The 23,328-nt window shown below is 37.0% G+C and overlaps 1 protein-coding gene across 1 annotated transcript in view; it reads left to right on the forward strand.

Moving 5' to 3' along the window:
- LOC593057 (cytoplasmic dynein 1 heavy chain 1) overlaps positions 1 to 23,328 on the forward strand; it is a 65,452-nt gene that overhangs the window by 40,605 nt on the left and 1,519 nt on the right. The window contains exons 56-90 of the mRNA XM_030998830.1: positions 2 to 216; positions 649 to 742; positions 967 to 1,158; positions 1,677 to 1,856; positions 2,313 to 2,466; positions 3,269 to 3,464; positions 3,770 to 3,884; positions 4,256 to 4,471; positions 4,812 to 5,051; positions 5,578 to 5,762; positions 6,139 to 6,208; positions 6,513 to 6,659; positions 7,082 to 7,171; positions 7,414 to 7,474; positions 7,692 to 7,779; positions 8,132 to 8,297; positions 8,826 to 8,960; positions 9,365 to 9,459; positions 9,965 to 10,139; positions 12,532 to 12,607; positions 13,058 to 13,218; positions 14,028 to 14,139; positions 14,865 to 14,925; positions 15,379 to 15,502; positions 16,081 to 16,194; positions 16,557 to 16,727; positions 17,127 to 17,228; positions 17,539 to 17,651; positions 18,400 to 18,503; positions 18,952 to 19,133; positions 19,684 to 19,752; positions 20,648 to 20,914; positions 21,681 to 21,791; positions 22,143 to 22,203; positions 22,941 to 23,074. Coding sequence (XP_030854690.1) covers positions 2 to 216; positions 649 to 742; positions 967 to 1,158; positions 1,677 to 1,856; positions 2,313 to 2,466; positions 3,269 to 3,464; positions 3,770 to 3,884; positions 4,256 to 4,471; positions 4,812 to 5,051; positions 5,578 to 5,762; positions 6,139 to 6,208; positions 6,513 to 6,659; positions 7,082 to 7,171; positions 7,414 to 7,474; positions 7,692 to 7,779; positions 8,132 to 8,297; positions 8,826 to 8,960; positions 9,365 to 9,459; positions 9,965 to 10,139; positions 12,532 to 12,607; positions 13,058 to 13,218; positions 14,028 to 14,139; positions 14,865 to 14,925; positions 15,379 to 15,502; positions 16,081 to 16,194; positions 16,557 to 16,727; positions 17,127 to 17,228; positions 17,539 to 17,651; positions 18,400 to 18,503; positions 18,952 to 19,133; positions 19,684 to 19,752; positions 20,648 to 20,914; positions 21,681 to 21,791; positions 22,143 to 22,203; positions 22,941 to 23,074 — 4,776 coding nt within the window. The remainder of the gene's footprint in view (position 1; positions 217 to 648; positions 743 to 966; positions 1,159 to 1,676; positions 1,857 to 2,312; positions 2,467 to 3,268; positions 3,465 to 3,769; positions 3,885 to 4,255; positions 4,472 to 4,811; positions 5,052 to 5,577; positions 5,763 to 6,138; positions 6,209 to 6,512; positions 6,660 to 7,081; positions 7,172 to 7,413; positions 7,475 to 7,691; positions 7,780 to 8,131; positions 8,298 to 8,825; positions 8,961 to 9,364; positions 9,460 to 9,964; positions 10,140 to 12,531; positions 12,608 to 13,057; positions 13,219 to 14,027; positions 14,140 to 14,864; positions 14,926 to 15,378; positions 15,503 to 16,080; positions 16,195 to 16,556; positions 16,728 to 17,126; positions 17,229 to 17,538; positions 17,652 to 18,399; positions 18,504 to 18,951; positions 19,134 to 19,683; positions 19,753 to 20,647; positions 20,915 to 21,680; positions 21,792 to 22,142; positions 22,204 to 22,940; positions 23,075 to 23,328) is intronic.

Consider the following 23,328-nt stretch of genomic DNA (forward strand, 5'->3'; position numbering starts at 1 on the left):
GGTGCCAGGTCTGTTTGAAGGAGATGAATACACCATGCTGATGACCCAGTGCAAGGAAGGTGCCCAGCGCATGGGCCACATGCTGGACTCTACCGAAGAGCTTTACAAGTGGTTCACTGGTCAGGTCATCCGCAACCTCCATGTGGTGTTCACCATGAACCCGTCTTCAGAAGGTCTCAAGGATAGAGCTGCCACATCACCAGCTCTCTTCAACAGGTCAGTTGATTGAAAATAATGAATAAATAGAGGGATTGATGGATATATGTGTATGTCGAAGACTATGTAATTTGAATGGATGGATGGGTGGATGGAATGAATGAGTAAATGCATGAATGACTGGATGGATGAATGAACGGATGACTGAATATATGCATGAATGAATGAATGAATGAATGAATTGTCCTCCAATGTACAAAAAAAAAAAAAAAAAAAAAAAAAAAAAATCAGATTTATTCTATTTTCTTGTAATGTTTACATTTTTATCATCATGGAATCCACCCTCGCATTACCAAAAGAGAGATGCCTTTGAGAACCAATCAGATATTCAATTATATTTTTAGAGAGAGAGAAAAAAGAGAGGTGGTTGCCTTACAATATTTTGCCTTGAAAATCGTTATTTTATTTCTTTGCTTCTTTTCTTTTATCCAGATGTGTGTTGAACTGGTTTGGAGATTGGACCACCCATGCCCTCTTCCAAGTTGGTAGAGAGTTTACCAACAAGGTGGATCTGGACAAGTCAGATGTAAGTCTTTTAGTTGATTGATTTGGAATAATTGCCATATATTTGATGGTGCTTATGGCATATCTTTAGACATTTCATAGCTTTGTACAACAGAACCTCCAATTTGTTATTATTATTTCTGTTATGATTTTGGAACATGAAATTTTATGTCCCACAAAATGACAAACTCTTTTAAGCAAATAAAGAGTTTTAAAAATATATATTTCTATGTTCTTTTTGCACAGTACATCGCACCAGACTATCTGCCTGTAGCCTACGAGGGCGTTTCACAGCACCCAACTCATCGTGATGCCATCGTCAATGCCTTTGTGTTTGTCCACCTGACCTTACACCAAGCCAATCAGAGACTCCAGAAGAGAGGTGGGCGTGTCATGGCTATCACCCCTAGGCATTACCTGGACTTCATCCACCACTATGTAAGTAGCAATTTTCAATTGAATTTTGATGTTTGATTTTTTTGCATTTTCTATCTTTACATGTAGCATTCTGTATCTTTTAGTTCCCATTTTCCTCACAAGTTTCTCTTGCTGTAGTCATGATAGATTTTAATTCTTAGTTCTCTTCTTTCTTGATTTTACTCAAACTTTTTTTTGTCCGCGTCTTTCTATTCATCTCCACATTTTTTCCTTGTACCCCTCTTATTCTTCTTCTATTTCTTCTTTATCTTCCACCAGTATATTTTTGTTTTTGAATGGTATCTATATCCAGTAAAAAAACCTGTGCAGAAAGACTGCTCTTTGGAGCCCAGAAAATAGTTTTCACAGGCAGGTAAATTTTAGGAAGTCAATGGAATACACGTTTTTGAGAAAAGCACTTCAAGGGAAACCCTAAATGTAATATTTACAGGCTTTATAGTCTTTTTAAACAGGCGCTTGCTAAAGCAGGTCCGAGTTCACATCTGTATACTTTAAATACATATATCTTTACATCATAGGTGAAGCTGTACACTGAGAAGCGCTCAGACCTAGAGGAGCAGCAGCTCCATCTCAACGTTGGTCTCCAGAAGATCAAGGAGACGGTGGAGCAAGTAGAGGAGCTTCAGAAGAGCCTTGCACTCAAGAGTCAGGAGCTGGTGGCCAAGAATGCTGCTGCCAATTCCAAGCTCAAACAGATGGTAAGGAGACTTGCACAGGATAATGTCTGCTGAGAGCCTGGAGGGCATGAATTCATACCCCATTATATAGAGTCGATACCATTCTGGTTTCAACAGACATTAAGAGCTACATGTTGGAAGGAGAAGTATGGATTTATTGATTTGAGGAAAGAAGGCATAGAGGCTGAATAAAGGAAGTGTGGGAATGCTCTAGTCAATTCTAAGCTCAAATATTTAAACCATTGGAAGATATAGAATAGGAAGTTAATCACTTTGAAGAAATGATGCAAGAAGGGAGGGAAGCAGCAAGACGATGAAAAATTGGAGCAGAGGAAAAGACAAAATTAAATAGGAAGAGGAGAAATGTCAAATAAATTCTTTAATTGAGTTTCCTTTTGCCTGAGGAAGAGAAGAATGTACATAAGCAAGATAGGTTAATACACCAAAAAATAAAAACAAGATTTTATAACTTCACAGGTGAAAGATCAACAAGAAGCTGAGCAGAAGAAGGTTACCAGTCAAGAGATCCAGCAGACTTTAGCCGAACAGACCAAACACATCGGCGAGAAACGCAAAGACGTCATGTCAGACCTGTCCAAGGTAGAACCGGCTGTCAAAGATGCACAGCAAGGTGCGTAGTAAACCATGCAGAACTTTTCTCTTCAGTTTTGAGAGTCTGTCCTATGGGGGGACAGTACAATGGCTCTGAATACAGGTATAGGTGACATTCCACTCTGGAAATGTTTAGATGCTCACTATTTTACACATTTTAAATTCTTTGTCATTGCTCAAAATAATGTATTTTACTTTAAGTTAATTAAATCTTCTCACAACACTGTCACCAAGACAGGTACTGTCAATGCCCCAATAGGTTTCTTTACCCTTTTTCTCTTTCTCTCTTTCCCTGTCTCTGTCTCTTTCTTGCTTCCACTCCTCAAGGTTTGTCTGTGTAATCTATACATGTACACCTGTACCTCTATTTGATTTTGTTTATTTCCTCTCCATATTCATTTGTTCCTTTTTCCAATCTTCTAAATTCCTCTTCCTTTGTAATCTATCCTTTCCCTATTTCATGGTTTTCTTATTTTGATTCATGCCCAGGATCTCTTTTAATCAAATCTATTCATGTGCTTTTCTTTCCTATTTCACTCATTATAGTGTAGTGTGTAGTGGTGGTTATTTTACCTGACTGCTAAGAAGAAAGCATGAATGCTAGTTGGTAAGCAACCAGAGGACCGACGGCTTTAGGTCCTCTCTGAGAGACCTGGTAATGAGGATTAATGCCTTACCAAAGGGCACTAGCCCTTCGTCTTGGTTTCGAACCTGGGTCGCTGGATTACAAGACCACTGCTCTACCAACTGAGCTATCGCACCTCTTATTATCCTTACCCAATGATGCTATATCCCTTTCCCCCTTTCCTTGAACCCTCCAGCTGTCAAGGGCATCAAGAAGCAGAACCTAGTGGAGATCCGATCCATGGGTAACCCCCCACAGATGGTACGACTGGCCCTGGAGTCCATCTGCATACTGCTGGGTGAGGCAGCTGCAGACTGGAAGACCATCAGACAGGTGGTCATCAAAGACAACTTCATTAGCACCATCGTCAACTTCACAACTGAGGACATCAGGTAAGTCGCATGTAACCCTGTCCCTGCCCGTGCTGAAAAATGTTTAAAGTTTACGATAGCTGCTGTGTAATTTACAAAACAAAACAAGGAAAGAAAAAATGTGACAGAAATATTCTGTATAGGGTTTTTCATTATCCTTTTGAAAAAGAATATTCCTGCCTTCCACCTTTAGATTCTATGAGCAAACGCCAATTTCAAATTTGCTACTTTAAGGTAAAGCCAGACATCTTTTGCTGTATTTTCAACAATAGCCGTCCTCTATATTATGTTTTTTAACTTTTATTTTCTGTCATTTTTTTCCTCAGTGATGACATCAGAGTCAAAATGCAGAAGTACCTGAGCAACGCTGACTACACTTATGAGAAAATAAACAGGGCTAGTGTGGCTTGTGGTCCACTGGTCAAGTGGGCTATTGCTCAGGTAATGGAAATAAATTGTTTGCATTTTTTAACCTGTCTGTTTGTGGCAATCCATATGTAAAATATTCATGTTATTATTAACTTTTTGCAATTTATTTAATTATTTTTTTATTGTAAAGTAGCTTCACATGACTTTGCTCCTGATTTGACTTAGGAACTGTGTTTATTTTATTAATAACTGTATAAAAATTTCATCCAAAATCAGCTTTTTGTGACATCACCAAATCCTGTTTTATGTAGCCAATTAAATGGGATGTCATATGTTGTGGTCAATTAGAAGAATACATATTCAGGTTAAAAGTGTTAAGTTGATGCAACTTGACTCGAGGCACCATCTTGACTTAACATCATTCTCATTTCATTGGATGACAGATCAATTTCTCAGAGATGTTGAGGCGAGTGGAGCCTCTTCGCAATGAGCTGGTTAGCCTTGAGGTCGAGGCCAACGGCAACAAGATGAAGCAGGAGGAAGTGAACAAGCTGATCGCTCATCTTGAACGTTCCATCGCTTTCTACAAGGAAGAGTATGCGCAGCTTATCAGCCAGGCACAGGCTATCAAGACAGACCTGGAGAACGTGCAGATCAAGGTAATCATAAAGTCCATTTGTAGTTTTGGTAAGGCTCCCACAATTTTTAAGGGAGAAGTAAGCATAAATATTCTTAAACTTATTAAAGTTGTTGAAAAGTGTTAAAATTCTTTTTCTTCAATACAAATTTTCAATTTGTTAACTGGACATAATTTCTGTTCATGTATTTAGTTTTACAATACATTACCTTAACTAGAAATGCATAGCAATAAAAGAAAATGGTGATGTTGCCAATTTAAAGAACAAAATCTATTCAGTGCACCCCTTAAACTATACCTGTCTTGAATGGGAACATTCCTGCATAGATTAGAGAATTACCATATATCTGCTTGTTTTCCAGGTTGACCGTAGCACAGCCCTCCTACGCAGCTTGTCCATTGAGAGAGAACGCTGGGAGGCTGGTAGTGAGTCCTTCAAGATGCAGATGTCTACCATCTTGGGAGACGTCCTGCTGTCGTCAGCCTTCATGGCGTACGCTGGTTACTTTGATCAGATGATGAGGCAGAACCTCTTCAACAGCTGGGCCGGCCATCTGCAGAAGGCTCGCATCAAGTTCAGGCATGACATTGCCAGGGTTGAAGTAAGCATTGTATTTGCTCATCCTGTGTTTGGTTTCAAAGAGGAATCACTTTTTATGCTGAAAAGCAGAAGACTAAACGTAATATTCAGATGCATATATTTCTAAACTTGATCCAGCTTATGATCCAGACTAAATGTAGGAATCTTTTCCCACTGATACAGTCACATATTTTTCAATTCTCCATGATTTTGCTTTCTTAGTGAGAATTAAATGAAAAATGTTCTGCCTTTTTTTTTATAACAGACATGATTGTTATTATCTGTTACCATTTTCGTCACCTTTAACAGGACCTGTAACCAAATGATTATCTAGGAAATGTCACAGATCTGCTGCTTAGATACATTGTATGTATTCCTTTGATTATCACTGGAGAAGTGCAGCGTCATCTTTCACGAATCAGATTTAAATGAAAAATAATCTTGTTCATTCTTGCTTCAATATGTCCATGTACAACATCATTCTTTATGTTACAAATCTATCAAACCATCTCTTTAAGTGATTATCCTCTATTCTGTTTTAATTTTAGTACCTGTCCAATGCTGATGAGCGCCTCCACTGGCATGCCAGTGCTCTACCCTCAGACGATCTTTGTACAGAAAATGCTATCATGCTGAAGCGATTCAACAGATACCCATTGATCATCGACCCATCAGGACAGGCCACAGAGTTCATCATGAATGAGTACAGAGATAAGAAAATCACAAAGACAAGGTAGGTTCAGATATCTGTGGATTGAATAGAGATTAAAATCAGTGTTTTTAATGGTCGGTCTCTTTTCCCCCTTTTTGTGTGTCTTCTTCTAAATGTACGTATATATGCCTTGTAAGTTTTATTAATTTTGTTTTCCAATTAGATATTGTGTTTAAATACCTTGTTAGGGTCCTCATGTACAAGCACAACTTGCTTCTTAGATTTACTGGCCTATTATTTATTGTGTATTTATGACTTGTAATGTTTTTTACTCACATACTATTTTATGATGTTTTAACTATTTATGTTATTCAACTAAGCTCGGAGTAGGTCAAAAAAACATAATGTAATTTAGAATGAATAATCATTGCGACTCTCTCTACCTCCTGTCTTGTAGTTTCTTGGATGATGCCTTCCGCAAGAACTTGGAGAGCTCTCTGAGGTTTGGAAACCCATTGCTGGTGCAGGTCAGTTGAAACCCTTGGAAACTTTCGAGCCATTTACACTACTGTTTAATCACTTGTTTTAAAAATTGCAAGATTATTTGTTTCCCATTATAATGATATTGCGAGTTGCCATTGGTACAAGATTATGAAAATTATGAAATTGAAAGGAATGTTTGGGAATGTACTAAAATCTTTTTCAAATTAATCAGTTTAAAACAAAATAGAGTCGAGGGTTTGGATGATAATCACTTTCATTTAACCTTTGACTCTTTGTATATATAACAATATTGTTCAACTGTTCTGATTGTATTTATACTCTCATCAGGATGTGGAGAACTACGATCCCATCCTGAACCCTGTTCTCAACCGTGAAGTGCGTCGTACAGGTGGTCGTGTGCTTATCAGTCTGGGTGATCAGGACATCGATCTCTCGCCATCCTTCATGATCTTCCTCTCAACCAGGGATCCAACGGTAAAACAATGTTATCCTTTTTGACCTACTTTATCTCCAATTGTCTTTTTAAAGTGGGAAAGACTCATTTAGTTTCTACACTGATCTCGTGAATGAGCACAAAGCGGAAAGCATTTTTCCAGGTATTGATTTGGACAGCATAACTTTTGCATCTGTCACAATAATTGTCCCATGTTTCAAAAGACATTGAAAACATTACTTGTTTTCGCTCCAATAATGTACTCATTGGATTAAAGTATACAAGGGATATCATACAAATTGTATAATGCTGTGTAAAAGACAAAATAATCTTTATGATAGTGCCAACGTTTACAGTTCATATTCTGCCGACTTGTTTTAATATTGTTGTCATTGTTGCTACTAACATCGAGTATATGTTCATTATCACCGATGTTTTCCTTATGATTTGATATAATCTACAGGTTGAGTTCCCACCAGACATCTGTTCTCGTGTCACCTTTGTCAACTTCACTGTGACTCGCAGCAGTCTCCAGAGCCAGTGCCTCAATGAGGTAAGTCTAATTTGCAAGTTGTTATTTATTATACAAATACCAAGATCAGTCAATAAATTGATACTATTCACTGTGTCTGACCATCAGTTGAAAAATTGCCATGAGAAGTTGTCAGAATGCTCACTTTACTGTGGTTTACAACATGAAGTGGAAAATGATGCTGTTCATAATTCAGTATTAGTTAACTTTGCCAGTTTTAGTGTGCAAAGCTAATCAATGTAATTTTCCCCTTTGATTGTTAGGTACTCAAAGCAGAGCGCCCCGATGTAGATGAGAAGAGGTCTGATCTACTCAAGCTGCAAGGTAAGATGAATTTTATTAGTATTTTTTTATAATATCTTTATAATCATTTTAGATATTGTTGAAGACATCTTGGAATATTGAATTTCGTTAGGATATCACAAATAATTGTTAATTTAAAGATTTTATTAGAGTCATGAATTACAATTCTAATTCTATGGTCACTTAAAGCTACTGTTGGTAGCACAACCCATACCACTTGTCTTTTTTATTTTTGTAGGCGAGTTCCATCTTCGTCTGCGTCACCTTGAGAAATCTCTACTGCAAGCCCTCAATGATGCCAAGGGAAGAATCTTGGATTCAGACAGGTAAATTCATCTCAAGCCAAATCAATTTATGTATAGGTTTATTTTTCCATCATATGACATATTGATTATATTTTTTCTGTACACCAGAACAACTGCAGGCACGTTTATGTGCCCTAATCTTATCAGGCAGCGTCTTTTGTAACTGAATTCTAAATCTATCCTTCTGTTAAAATAAATGTAGTCTCTACCCCTTAACCAGCAGAACATATATATCTTTACTTAACAGATGAGAAAAATAGAACATACACTAAAAGAAGGCAAAATCTTTCAGTGGATGAATCTAACACCACGTTACACTTATGGTAGAGCTTCAGCCTATCAAGATTTCTCCATTTCGTTATCATTTATTTAGTATCATTACCACCTTGGAGACTCTGAAGAAGGAAGCAGCAGATGTGACCCGCAAGGTAGAAGAGACAGATCAGGTCATGGCTGAGGTTGAGATGGTTTCGCAGCAATACCTCTCACTAGCCCAGTCATGCAGTAGTATCTACTTCTCTCTGGAAGCACTCAACCTGGTAAGAAATTTTGATCGTATTCTTCTTGAAAACATGTCTCAAGGGTTTAAAGCTATTCAGTTGAAAGGTGGAAGGTACAGACCACGCGTTGGGTGAGATAGAAGTAGCAACTCAACTTGGCAAGTCTTTGTGATATAAGAGGTAGATGGCATGAATCACTGGCAAAATTGCATGTAGTTGATGGTCTTGCCCAAGGATGAAAACTTGCCCAAGGAGTCGGTGCATACTAAGACCTGCACAGAGTGGATTCTGATACTTCAAGCATTTTCAATGGGAATTGAGAGCAGAAAGTTAAAAACATTATCTGACCTTCCTACCATATTGCCACATTTCATAATTATGATGTTAGCAACTTTGTTTCAGGGTTTATAATGTAGTATAGAACTTTCAAGGCTCATATATTTTACAGGTATTTCTGTAGGTTGCATGAGTAACATCCAAACATTTATGTTTTACCGTTCTGTAGAGAGACATCTTTGAAATTAAATTGATACTATCTTTTGGCTTTGTATTTGATCCTATTTTCAGGTGCACTTCTTGTACCAGTACTCTCTGAAGTTCTTCCTGGACATCTTCCACTCTGTTCTGTGTGAGAACCCTCGTCTCCAGGGAGTGACGGAATACTCCGCCAGGCTCTCCATCATCATCAAGGATCTCTTCCAGGTAGGGATTGGTTGGTCTCCTGCTAGTAATTTGATCACTTGTTTGTGACTGTAGTTTATCTAGAGTAGTGCAATTTCAGTGAAATCAGAACAAATTAGGCCAAGTAAATGAAAAGCTTTATCATGCTTACTTTCAATTATTTTAATCCACACATTCAGTGTACCCCTTTCACTTCTTCGGCCTTCTTGAGTATAAAGAAATATCCAGAATGGAGTAGTTGTACGCAAATGTAATTCAATAAAGTAACCTTAAAGAATGACTCTGTACATTTTATGTTTTCTTGGCATTTTTCCTTTTGGAATGTGCACTAAATATTGAAAAGAATGTCACACAAGCAAAATGAAGTGGAATTATTATCAGCCTGTATACAGCAATAAGTACTTTTCTAATGTTGATGTCAACAGATCTCGTACAACCGTGTAGCTCGAGGTATGCTTCATCAGGACCACCTTGTGTTTGCTGTGGTACTGTGCCGAATCCACATCAGAGGAATGCAGAGGTAAGCCATCAATCATACCAAGGCATCAATATAATTGACAGAACAAACTTCTACTGCTTGTACACATGCCAGCTTAGATCAAATGATAGAAGCATTCCTTTTTAATTTTTCTATATTAAAATTCAAAAATACATGTTGATATACCAAACTGTTTAAGAATATAAACTGTTATGTTTAGATGAATGGGCATAAACTCCCCCCATTTTCTTTTACCAGTAAGTAGCACATTGTTAGTTGAGAGCCAGAAGGGCATTGATTCTGTGTTGAAGTGTATGAGTAAATGCCCTTTTGGCTCTCAACAGGTGGATGTAAAAAACAGTGAAGAGTTTGAATTTGTGTACTCTTTACTTTATGTAATGGTAGGAATAAGGTATACACATTCTTTTGGCGATTCATGTACATGTATAGTCAGGTAGACATGTAAACAATTCACAATTTTGAAATCCCTACGATCTATATTAACAGGTTGAATGACTCATGCCCTATTATAACTCTCTTCTTACAGTGAGAGGGATTACAACTCTGAGTTTGAGCACTTCCTACGAGGGGCAGACCAGACCCTTCGCTCCACACCTGTCCCTAAGATCGAGGGTCTGACCAACGACCAGTCGGACTCCATGATGAGACTTGCCAAGCTACCTGCATTTGAGGGCCTGCCAGAGTTTGTGTCCTCTAGAAGTGTAAGTTTGATGTTGATGAACTTGATTAGTTGGTGTCCTGTAGTATTTGTTTTCTTGAATTTTTATAACCTATATATGCAACTATTTAATACATTTATTTACATCTGTGAGAAAAACAAGGGGAATGTGTGGACAAAATATTTATTCTGTGCTACATGTAAATCATCATAAATCAAGAAATGGGGATTTGAAAATTCCATACAGGATTAACTATATTTCTTGATTAATAATCAAAGTCAGCGCTTTATAAAAATGATTATTTAACCAAACATGCAATATCTCTCTCTCTCTCTATATAGCATCTATCATATTGTGAAATCAGCTTTGTTTTATTTATTTTCTTGGGTATCCTGTAATCAGATTTTGTGTATAATTATGAGGTAGCCCTTATTTTGATAGTGTTCCTCTCAATCTCTAAATTTTTCCACTTAACACCTTTAAATATATAACTATGGAGGATAAGCTTTGAAATATAAGTGAAAATCACTAGAAAAAGCAAAAACTATATTATTAGTGACAAACATTATACAAAGTAGAATATATATATATTAGTAATCTAATTACTAATTCTTTGTATTACTAGTATTGTATTGCACCTACATGTATCTTACACAAATATTCCAATTGTCTCTGCATATGATATGCACTTTCTATTGCTTTTACATTGAAAAACTTTAACATCAATATATATCTAACTAAAAATTCATGTATTCTTCTTTGTGTCATTCTCCTATTTGATGTTTATTTCTTTTTTTAAATTTGATTGTATTATATTTATTCCATTTATTTTGATTTGTTATTTATCATGAACTCTCACAGCCTGGTTCCACGTTTGGTGAATGTAGTTTCTCGGTCAGTTTACACGACACGCAACTTCCTCTAGTTAGCATAGAATTTCTGCAGAGTGCTTTATCTCATTTCTTATATTTCTATTCGCATCTGAGAAGCTTAGAAGTAGATTATGTTCTAAAGCCAGCTTATTTAGAAAAAATAATAATATTTTTTTTTTGTTTTATCACTCTTGGTTTATTGAAACATATGATGCTTGAGTCCTGGTAATGATTGTGAATGAAGATTAAGATGAACAATCAAAGGCATCACAAAATCGTGAATTATAGTGTTATTATTACGGCATAATGGGTATCTCTGGTATCTCACGATTAGTGGAGATCACATGTAGTGGCAATTCTCGCTACCCCAAATAGCGATTCTGCCGAGATCCGGGGAAAATCCTGAAAACGCGCATTGCATTATGGGATAGCTTTTCGACATTACAGCTTCCTGTGCAGGCGTTCGTGATCACAACCCTCTCTTTCACGGTAGAGTTTAACGGCCTTTTGTGCTAAAGTCACTAATTCTGCCCGAAGCTTTCCATTGCATATTATAATCTGTACAAATTACACTGATTGGCATCGATTTTAGCGTGCGTGAAAACTCTGCACAGCGAACACAGGCGCTAGCGCCAGCGGGATGGGACTCTATACCGGAAGTTGTAGTGACGACCCGAGAGAGTGAAAATTACCTCGTCTCGCGAATTTCGAGATTTTCGTACCTATTTAGGGTAGCGAGAATTCACTTGTAAATTCTGTTTGGTATAATAATGATACATTTATATTCGATGAAAGTGCAACTTATAATGATGAGGAGGATGGTGGTAGTGGTGTTGGGAGTAGTATTGCAGGTGGTGGAACTCTTAGTTGTAGCAAGTAGATATGCTATACCTGCAGTAATGTATCTAGAAATTGATGAATAAGAGGGATAAATTTACAATGTACGTACATTGCCGCAGAGAGCCATGCATGCCCAAGGCCAACTGCAGGTTTTAGTGGATTATTTGGTACTTGGCCTTCAAATGGATGACTTCATCCTATGCTAGATACAGATCTATACCTGCAGATGTAGATGATTGCAATTCTAGCGGTATCATGAAGGAAATAATGGTAGACTAGAGGTAGAAATGATAGTGGTAGTAAAGCATTAGGGGTCTGTAGGAGGATAACATAGTATATAATTGCTAATTAAATATGAAACGTTGATGTATTGCCCATTTTGCTAGCATGTGTAGACCAAAATCAAGAATACTTAAGAATTTTTTTAAATGGACTTATAATCCATTTAAAATATAACATTGCCACAATCTTCTTGCTCACTTTGTTGAAAATCATGTTTATTGAAATAGATCTTGTTTGATAAGACAAGACAGTCCAAAATATTCCATATAATATGATGATTGTGGAAAGAATGATACCTCCTTTATTTGTATTTTTGTTAGAGGGTGGGGGAGAAGAGTGGTCTATTACACGCGAGGTGGCATCAACAAAAATATGTAGGTCAATATGTATGGAGTAGTGTATTTGATGCAAATTTTTTTTGTTTTTTGCATTGCTTGCAGGATTTCACCAAGTGGTTGAACTCCCAGAATCCAGAACATTCAGTCCCTCAGTGCTGGAAGGAGGCAACTCCATTCAGTAAGTATTGGTTGACAGTGTGTTATAAACCTGAAACCCTCTTTTAATCGCAGCATGTGGGACCAGTAATATGATAAATGCAAACATGGAATAGTCTTGCATCAGGCCTTCTTTCTGTGATTTGAATACTTCAAATGGTTGCTTTCAGAAAATAGAAGAATATTTTGATTTACTGGACTATGGATTAATCTACTTTTTACTTTTGTGTTTTAGTATAACTATTCCTAATTTATTTTCTTTCATTCCTTTGGCATTGATACAAGTAGAGGAATAAAGCATTACTGGGTAGTCAAAATTCAGTCTTCTTAGTTTTCACAAGGAGAATGCTAACTTTATTATTCTGAATTAATACATTTCATTGAATATGCATTCATCTTAATTGGTATGTAGTTATTTTTGTAGCTTCATATTAAAACACACTGTCCTTCTATACTCTTATCCTATTACTAGCTGGCATTGGTAAATCTCTTCATCACTTGCTGCTACTGCAAGCCTTCCGACCTGACAGGCTTCTCGCCTCCATGCAACACTTTGTTAACGCTGTGTTTGGAGAACATTTCCTTCATGCAGCTGAGGTGGAGATGGACCTGGCCAATGTGGTAGAATCTGAGGTAAGAGCTGTTAAATTCTGCCTCTTTAATAAATCAAACTGCAATTTGATTTTTAAAGAATTGATAACAGCACAACATGTGATCATTGGACAAATAAATTTACCTGATTCAGGTTCTGAATTAATGTTGTGAATAGAGTACCGAAGCTACGACATCATAAAAATCTATTTTTAGAATTTCTCCATTTTTTCTCCATTTTCCAAAAGAGCATCTAAATAATGTCCGAATGTCGGAAACCAATTGAATATATTAAGTATTGGCTGAGATATGACCATCTGAATAAATATATGTCCTATGGGAACTCGGTGTTATAGTGCTCTGGTTCCTAATGTTACGTAGCAGAGCACTTTAACACTGAGTTCCCTTAGGACTCACATGGTCATACATGTATCTCAGCCAATACTTAATATATTCAATTGGTTTTCGACATTATTTTTTATGCTCTTTCGGAAAATAAAGAAGAAATTGAAAAATTCTAAAAATAAATTTTTGATGACGTCACACTTCACCACTCTATACCGGTATGCTAAAAATCAAATTTTGTGTACATTGTATACTTGTAAGAAATTTTGTAAAAGGAAAGGCCAATTCAACTTTAGATATCAGTCTTACGACTGGTCTGATGTCTCTTTGATTTGTAGAAGATTTGGAGAAGACGAAGCTAGATGCAGTGAAAGGTCCGAGTTGAACTTTAAAAAAATTGGACCCTTTGAATTTGAGCGTGGGGCAAATGTTGGGTATTTGTCATACAATCAAGATATCAGCCTCGGTCAAGTGCTAACCCTATGTCATTATTGTTATTTGTACAGCTGAAGAGCAACACCCCAGTGCTCATGTGCTCAGTGCCTGGATACGATGCTAGCTGGCGTGTGGATGACATGGCTGCTGAGCTCAACAAGACCATTTCTTCCATTGCCATTGGTGAGGATTCATCCTTTCCTCTCTTGTGTTTTATACTTCTACCTTCATGGGGAAGATAACTTTATGATCCTCTATTTCTGTCTTGATTTAATCCCTCAATGAAATATTTGATCACTCCCGAGGTATGACATGTATTTGAAATTTAAAGGATACTGATTAGGCAACTGATAGGATATATTTTGTATCTAAAGGTATAGACCAGTTTTGGAAATGCCCTCTCAAAAAAATGAAATGGAAGCTCGTATTACCAATCATGTGAAAGAATATGATTTGACTAATACGTGATGATTCAAATTTTGCCGGGAAACCGCCTACTAATTTATATATTTGGTAAATTATTATATCTATTTGTACTGGATAGATATCGCGCACGTGTAGTGTAGTCCCATATACATCTTTCTGTGTACATTGCTTGTAACTTTACCAAGACTGGGCCAAATTTCTTATCATTTTGATGATTCCAGAACCTTGAAGTACACACCAATACTAATATGCTAGATGATCAACCTTTTTTGATCGATTCTTTCACAATGCAATCGCATGACCAGAACTGAGCTTTACCTTTAATCCCTCAAAGAAATATTTGAACCCTTTAGAGGTATGACATGTATTTGAAATTCAAAGGATACAGATTAGGCAACTGATAGGATATATTTTGTATTTAAATGATTAACTTTTTCGTTGGCAACCTAAATGGTATTAATTTTGTGTTCTTCAATTGATAGGATCTGCTGAGGGATTCAGTCAGGCTGAGAAGGTCATCAACTCTTCAACCAAGACTGGAAAGTAAGTCCAACATTTCTGAATGAGATGTACAGCGTGTTTATATTTATCTATTATAAACAAGAGTTGATAATTGCAACCTGATAAAATTATTGAGGTTCTACCAGTCATGTTCCAGACACATTCTCCATTTCTTTGTGTCCTCTCAGAAGAGACATTGTCCAAAGTCTTTTTATTTTCAAGCAGTAGTGTTGCATTTAAAGTAAAATTTGTTTTGTTTGTGGAAATAAATTGGGATATTGCAATCAAGATATTGTTATTATAGATTGAAATTTTATTATGAAATTAAGAACATGTGCCCATGAAATGGAGGCCTCGTCTGTCAAAGTTGATATTTTATATAAATTAAAAACAACCATTCAACAAAGATGCTGTCATGGCCCAGAACCAACGAGAAAAATTCAAACATAAGAACTGCCCCTAAGATAACGGATAACTTTTTATTCCAATTTGTAGATGGGTGATGCTGAAGAATGTACATCTTGCTCCTCAATGGCTGGTCCAACTGGAGAAGAAGCTGCACAGTCTCTCACCGCATCCCAGCTTCCGTCTCTTCCTCACCATGGAGATCAACCCCAAGGTACCATCAAACTGCTTTCTCATATCCAACCATAATAATTCACATGTTGATCACAAGTCCTCTTTAACTTAAATCATACAATTGTTGAATTGTAAGAATTCTTTAATTTCTGTGATTTCTGTATGATCTTTCACTGCCTGGTGTACATGTAGTTAATATATGCAACATGTATCAGAAGGCAGTGTTTTTCCACAAAACATTCTAAAGAATATCCCAATGATTTCTGCAGATGAATTGAGCAGTTGTAGTTCCTGACTGTAATGATATTTCAGTTTAAATGGGACGTCTATGAACGGTATGTACAAATTGAATAAATGGATCTAAACTGATCCTATCTCAATCTGGACGTGACATTTATGTAGTGCCATTTAGTGGCCAAAATGAAACAACTTAGTAGCCTATCTAAGGTACTTTTGAAGACTGTACTTAAGATTATGTTAGTATAATTCATGATCATAAAAGAAAATGTTTGTTATGATTGCTTATTCATACAATAATGGAAATGATGCGATGGAAATCTGGATTCAATGTGACGTAAGATGCATTTAAGTCTAAATCCTGATTTGTTCATCCTACAGGTGCCAGTCAACCTCCTGCGTGCCGGACGTATCTTTGTCTTTGAGCCTCCACCAGGTGTGAAGGCTAACCTTCTGCGGACCTTCAGCACTGTACCTGTCTCTCGCATGAACAAGGTGACTTTCACATTGTCTACCCCTGCAACCCTGTAGTGAAAAGAAGCTTCTGAAGCAGTTCATATAGGGTCAATTTAAAACATTTTATGATTTTCTTTTCAGTGAAAGAGAATTCCGAACTCGATGGAGTTTAAAAAGATGTGTGATGCAAATCCTTCAAGTTTACAATTATAAAATTCTAAGACCTTTTCTATTTTGTCCTTTTGACAATCAAAACTCTTTACCATGTCTTGGTGTAATTATAGGTCAAGAGTAAAGATAATGCAAATTTGGTTCTGAATGTCATTTTTGGAGTCATCATGCCACCATTGAGTTGAAATCCATTGTCGAACATGATTTTTTTCTTCCTGTCCTCCCTCCAGGCTCCAAGTGAGAGAGCACGTCTGTACTTCCTCCTGGCTTGGCTTCATGCTATAATCCAGGAACGTCTGGTCTACACCCCCCTAGGATGGGCCAAGAAGTACGAGTTCACCGAGTCTGATCTGCGCTGTGCTTGTGACACTCTGGACATCTGGATTGACACTGTTGCCAAGGTAACTATATGTACTCATACAGGATTGGCTTTACGTTGAAGATAAGAGTTGCATCATACCTCGCTAACAGTATGTGGTAACTTCAATAAAAAATATTGATTGTTTGTAATGACAATACACTAAACATGTTTTTATTAAAGAATTACTAGATAATGTATTTTAATCTGAGATCTAAAAAAAAAGAAGAAGAAAAGACATTGATATGTTGAGTCTGCAGGGGTGTTGACTCTATGTAAAATGATAAGAAGTTACAACTATCTGGCTTATGACAAACAGCATGACGATTTTCTAATGTCATTCCTCTTTGCAGGGACATATATATATGTAGTAATCAACTCTCAGACACAATATGGTGAAAATAAACCCTAATATTAACATTTTCGTTCTTTTCTTTTGCAGGGCCGCTCCAACCTGCCACCCAACAAGGTTCCATGGGATGCCATGAAGACCCTCCTCTCCCAGTGCATCTATGGAGGACGCATCGACAACGACTTTGACCAGGTAATTACCCATTGTGTCAGTGCAATGAGGTCTTAAGCTGGATCTCTGTATGAATGTCTTAAATGTGCTATAGATGTACATATACATGTACTAGAAGACAATATTTGTACCGTTATTTCCACTATGCACTTTAATAATTATCCCAATGATTTGTGATGATTAATTCAGCATTTGGTAGATGATAGAGCTTTGGTCAAATCCTATCCAATATTAAAGTCGTATGGTGCTAATATTGTAGTGGCCTGTTTAGAGTACTATCAAGATTAAGTGTTTTCAGAGAATGACAAGTTGTGTATCTTTCATTTTTCAGCGCCTACTGTCGGCCTTTGTAGAGAAGCTCTTCAATGCAAAGAGCTTTGACTCTGACTTCCCCCTCATCCCAGACGTTGAAGGAAAGACTATCTGCATGCCAGAAGGAATTAGGTAGGTCCAGTATTTGTCTTTTTCTCCTGCTACTCCAGTTTTCTCCTTCATAATGGGGCGTTGCAAGAAAGTTGCGATTCATTGCAAATTTTTGCAACTGATATTTGCAATCAATTGCAACTCAACTTTCTTGCAACGACCCACTCGTCCCCTAAATTTCCTGGGATTTTGTAAGGATTAAAGTTTGATCAATTAAATTAAGTTAACTAGATCTAGCTTTTATTCTCGCCCTCTCTCTCTCTTACTAATGGGCGTTGCAAAAAAGTTGAGTTGCGATCAATTACAAATTTGCAATTAATCGCAAGACTTACGATTGATTTGGGGGATTTGCAATTGATTGCAACTTTCTTGCATTGCTCTTTTCAACTTTCTGATTTATAAATTGCTTTTTTTTTATTTTGGAGAATAAATTTATAAGCTCTTTACAGTATATGAATGACAAAATCAGAAATGAAAGCTGTGGGCTTTCCTCAGTGGTTGATTATTTATCTTTGTCAATGTTTCACTATCAATGTTCTTATTCTCTCTGTTAATCAAATTCATACCACTCTCCTTGTTTCCTGTTCCCCTGTCATTGTTAATCAGTGTATTATGATGGCTATTGTGTTTTGTGACTCCAATAAACTAAAAACTTATATTATTTTCATGTAAAATTATTTAAGATGTCTGACTGTGTTTTCCCAGCATTTTACTGTTAAGTAAATTGTGGCATTCATTCCTGTGTCTCACTTTGCCTTACTCTATTCAGACGTGAGCAGTTTGTACAGTGGGTGGAGGCCCTCCCTGACAACCAGACACCATCATGGCTAGGACTTCCCAACAATGCAGAGAAGCTTCTGCTCACCACCCAAGGTTAGTAGGAGCTCTGTGAATTATTAATGAACGCTCTTGACCCTTTTACAACATAGGCCCGTGGTTCAAGCCCTGCTCAGTACTTACATACTTGGACATGGTGTTTTGCACACATTTATCCCTTCATGCTAGAAACATGTATTTATAAAACCCTGTGATTGATCGTAAGGTTAATATTGAGCGTAAGTCTATGGCTCATCGTGTATTGACCACACTTAAGATCAATCATAACTCTTTATAATACGCGATCTAGGTGTATTAAATGGAGACTTTGTAATGCTGATGATACTGCTATGAATTTCAGGGCCCTCTGAAGATCAGTGCTTATTTTGAAGGGGATACTTTGGCAAATTAAGGCCAGCAAATTATATTTCTAGCAAGATAACAAATCATCCTCTCTGAAAGCAGCTCTATTTGAATGCTACATGTACTGTTTTGATATTGATAGGAATCAGCTTGATTGGAAAGCTGCTCAGGATGCAGACCCTAGAGGACGAAGAAGACTTCATGCAAAGTGCCACCAGTGAAGAAGAGAAGCAAGAGATAGCTCGCCATTCCTCGGATGGTCGCCCTGCATGGATGCGTACACTGCATGCCTCTGCTGCCAACTGGCTCTCACTCATACCGAAGGTTAGTGTTGCATCGAGGGTGGCAAAATTGACTCATAGTGTTAAACATACATGTAGTTTTACAGTAGGCTTGCGGTTGCACCATGTGAGAGAGAAGGGGAGGATGGGGAAGTCTTGAAAAAGACTGTTGGTGATCTTTCTTGAGCTTATAGTTCTAAGGAGAACTATAGCGCAGGGTGGAGAGGATAGGTAGTAGAAGTGGCTCAACATTTCGAACGGGTTGACTATCGTCAGGTAGGTTGTATGAATGCAGTCGAGACTGATTCTAGGGACAAGCCTTTTCTGTCTCTTTCTACTTTTGATATCACATGGACATTTTTGCCATCTTATCTTATTTTACTTTTCTGAGATTTACTTGTATTTCTGAGGATATAGGTACCTGCTGTGTGCCATTCTTCTGAGATTAAAAGTAAACTAAATTTTAAAGACTTGGATTTCAACACTATTGATAACTTGAAGCTTTTCATGAAGTTATTGTTTCTGATTCATTCATTTTGAGCTACATTAACTATTTCTTCTCCTGTTTTACAACTTGGATTCTTCCCATGCAGAAACTGACCTTGTTGAAACGTACAGCTGACAAGATCAAGGATCCATTATTCAGATTCTTTGAGAGAGAGGTAATCAAACACTTTTATCATATTTAATTTTAGTCAAAGCTATGTTCATTTAACTTTTAGAAAGAAATAGGATTTTCCAGAAAGAAATTTTCAATTGTCTATTTTGTTTTGCTTTTTTCACTTTATTAATTTTGCTCCCATATATTGAAAATACATAGAGTAAGCAATTATCAACAAATATGTCACCCTGGTATATTATTTTTAAGTATACCTATACAGGCGCGTACGCAGGGGGGGGGTTTGGGGGGTTAAACCCCCCCCTTTGGAAATTTTTTGTGTGTAAACCCCCCTAAAAAAAACCTAAAACCCCCCCCTTTTGTTTTGTTTTTTTTTATTAAAAAAAAAAAAAAAAAAAAAAAATTATTCCCATGGCCGACCTAAAAAAGGTGACCTTACCCCCCCCCCCAACGGAGCAAAATGTCAAATTTCCAAATTTCGAGACCAAAAAAAAAAAAAAAAAGTGTCCTCTTACCACCCCCCCCCCCCCCGCTTATTCAGCGGTCGGCTGAGTCGTTGCGATTTTTTTGGGACCAAAAAAAAAAAAAAATGTGTCCTCTTACCCCCCCCCCCCCCCCCCCCCCCCCGCTTATTCAGCGGCTGGCTGAGTCGTTGCGAAATTTTCGGACCGATTTATAAATGTTAAAACCCCCCCCTTGAAAAAATCCTGCGTACGCGCCTGTACCTATATCTAATATTAAAAAAGGAACAGTTTCATGTCTTTATTGATAATTTATTAATTGTGAGACTGTGGAAAAAACATTCAATGAATGGGGATCATTAAGTTATGCTGTACTCTTATCTTTCTTATTATTTTTGCTGCAAAAATATGTTGAAGAATATAAACAGTCTGTTTTTGTACTTCATTATTTAATTTCTCCTTGTCCCGTGTTTCCAGGTGAACCATGGCAACCAGCTACTGATGGATGTCCGCAGTGACCTCAAGGATGTCTTGGATGTGTGCCAGGGCAAGAAGAAGCAGACCAACAATGACCGAGCCCTGATCGAGAACCTGGCCAAGGGCATGTTGCCCCGTCGCTGGAACCGCTACACTGTACCAGCGGGACTGACTGTTATCCAGTGGGTGTCTGACTTCAGTGACCGCATCAACCAGCTCCAGAAGATCTCCCTGGCAACCACATCTGGTGGTTCCAAAGAACTCAAGGTAAGCATATCAGTAAGCATATCTTGTTTAAAAAACTGTATAGAAATTAATCTGTATTTCATATTTAATGCATCTGTAATAGAATGTTGCATCAAAATACTTGAAAAAGAGTTTCTGGCTACCTTCTAAATTCTTCATATTACAAATAATGTGATATTATACAAATTATGTAAGCGGATGAGTTCATTATACCATCTATCCGAAATCTAGTGAAGGTTGTATGCATCTATTGTAAGAAGCCATTAGGTTTCGTATCATAGCTGCATAAACAGACTCAACAAGAGTGGGTAGATCAGGTAATGAACAAAGGAAAAAAAAGCATACATCATATGTTTTATACAACAAAACTCCTAGATCCTTGTTATTTGATGTAAAAATAGTTCATTTCAAATTGTTGTGTGTCATTATCACTGACAAGAACGTCTCTGTAAATGAATCACACTTGACCGTGTTTGACCAATCATTCAATTGGGATCTAGGAGTGAGTTGTATAATTTCTATAATTTGTATAAATATACAAACATGTTATACGGTAAACCAAATGGGTTTTTATTGCAATTAATTTCTCATAATTTGAATCTATACAGACTAATAAAATATGAATACATCTTCTGTTTACTTGCATATGTGGTCTTTATTTTAGAATCATACATCTGAATGTTTCAAATATAAGCAGAGTGTTGTAACAAAGCTTTGATAGTTCACTTTGTTTTTTATCCATGTTTTGAAATAAAATTGGTCATATAAAATTTTTGTTTCTGTTCAGAACCAAAGTGTATGGTTAGGAGGACTGTTCACCACAGAAGCCTACATCACAGCCACCAGACAGTATGTGGCTCAAGCCAACAGCTGGCCACTAGAGGAACTCTACCTTGAGGTAAAGTCATGAAAAGTAGTGTGCTCTCTCTCTCTCTCTCTCTCTCTCTCTCTCTACATTTTTCTCTATCAGTTGCATTTCTTTATAAATGTCTGTATATTCTCATCTCAGTTAAGCTTCTATGCTCCTTTCTTGGGTCCCCATCTCTCTCTCCCTTTTTGCCACTTCCCATTATAGTTGGTTTCCTCAATGCAATCTCTTTCTCCGGCCATCCTTCTCCCTCTTTCATTTCTTCTTTTCTTATTCTGATTGTCAAAGTATTAGATTAACAACTGTACAATCTGTAGTATTTTGACAAGTTACATGTAGTTTCTTGTAATCAGAAATTGCTTAATTTCTGTCTTTACACAGGTGACTGCCTCAGATCAAGGATCTCAGTTGAAACTTGATGACTGCAGCTTTGCTGTTTCAGGTAAATTACTGCACATAAGCGGGTTATAATCAGTAGATGGTTCAGATGACCTTGATTTGTGCATGTATGAGAGCATCTGTTTTGATAATCATTGTGTACTATAATGTGCAAGTATGATACACACTGGCAGCACATACAGAGCTCATTTGTACTTTATACTAATGTACTTCGTCTGCTCATGCCCAATCGTAATTATGACCTGGCTTATTTCATGTTTGTTTTGGCACACATTTATAGTACTAGATTGTCTAGAAATACACATATGTTTATAGGCATTATCCAATTCTTCTTGCTACAAGAATCAAAAAGAAGTTTTATGCTACTGGATGAAAGATTTATTAATCTGTTTAGATAATGTTGATGTGATTGAGAATGTGTACCAGTTGAGTAGTGATAGCCCACCATCAAAGATTATCTCTTTGTCGCATAAAGTCTTGATGTTCAAGTCAATTATTGATACAAATCGGTTCTATCAGCATATCCAACTCACCAATTATTTGATAATGATTGAAATGTGGCATCTAGCAGGGAAAAATTCATGGGGCCTCAGGGAGAATTGGCCCCTGAAATGCCAAAAATTTGCATAGAGTTCAATGCAAAAAATATATTAAAGAGTGTTATGTCATGCAAGCAAGCTTGAAAAGTAGCCCCCCCAAAAAAAATTTCAATATTTTTTTCCCTGCTAGTGTAATAATATCTGACCATTCAAATGTTTTTTAAAATGTTTATAATGCTAGGACTGAAACTTCAAGGCGCTGTATGCAAGGAGAACAAGATTCACTTGACCTCCACCATCTCCTCGGACCTACCCCAGACTAGCCTACGATGGATACATGTCGAGAGTGGGAAAAGCCCCAACCTCCAGGGCATGGTAAGTTTACTCTCCCCTCATTCTCAAAAGCTTCAGGAATTTTTTACAACTATTTCTTCAGTGTATTATTTCAATGCTTAAGATGCATTGTGAGATAGTTGTATATACATCCTTGCATGTTCCAAGATAAAAACAACAACTGGGTTTCATAGACTTTAGAGAAGGAACATTTTATTGTAATTTTCCAATGAATAAACACACATATAATGTATAACAAATTTGGCAAAGTGGTGTGTAGATGACATCACCTATAT

The sequence above is a fragment of the Strongylocentrotus purpuratus genome, unplaced genomic scaffold, assembly GCF_000002235.5.
Source record: "Strongylocentrotus purpuratus isolate Spur 01 unplaced genomic scaffold, Spur_5.0 spur5_scaffold_5, whole genome shotgun sequence".
NCBI lineage: Eukaryota > Metazoa > Echinodermata > Echinoidea > Camarodonta > Strongylocentrotidae > Strongylocentrotus > Strongylocentrotus purpuratus.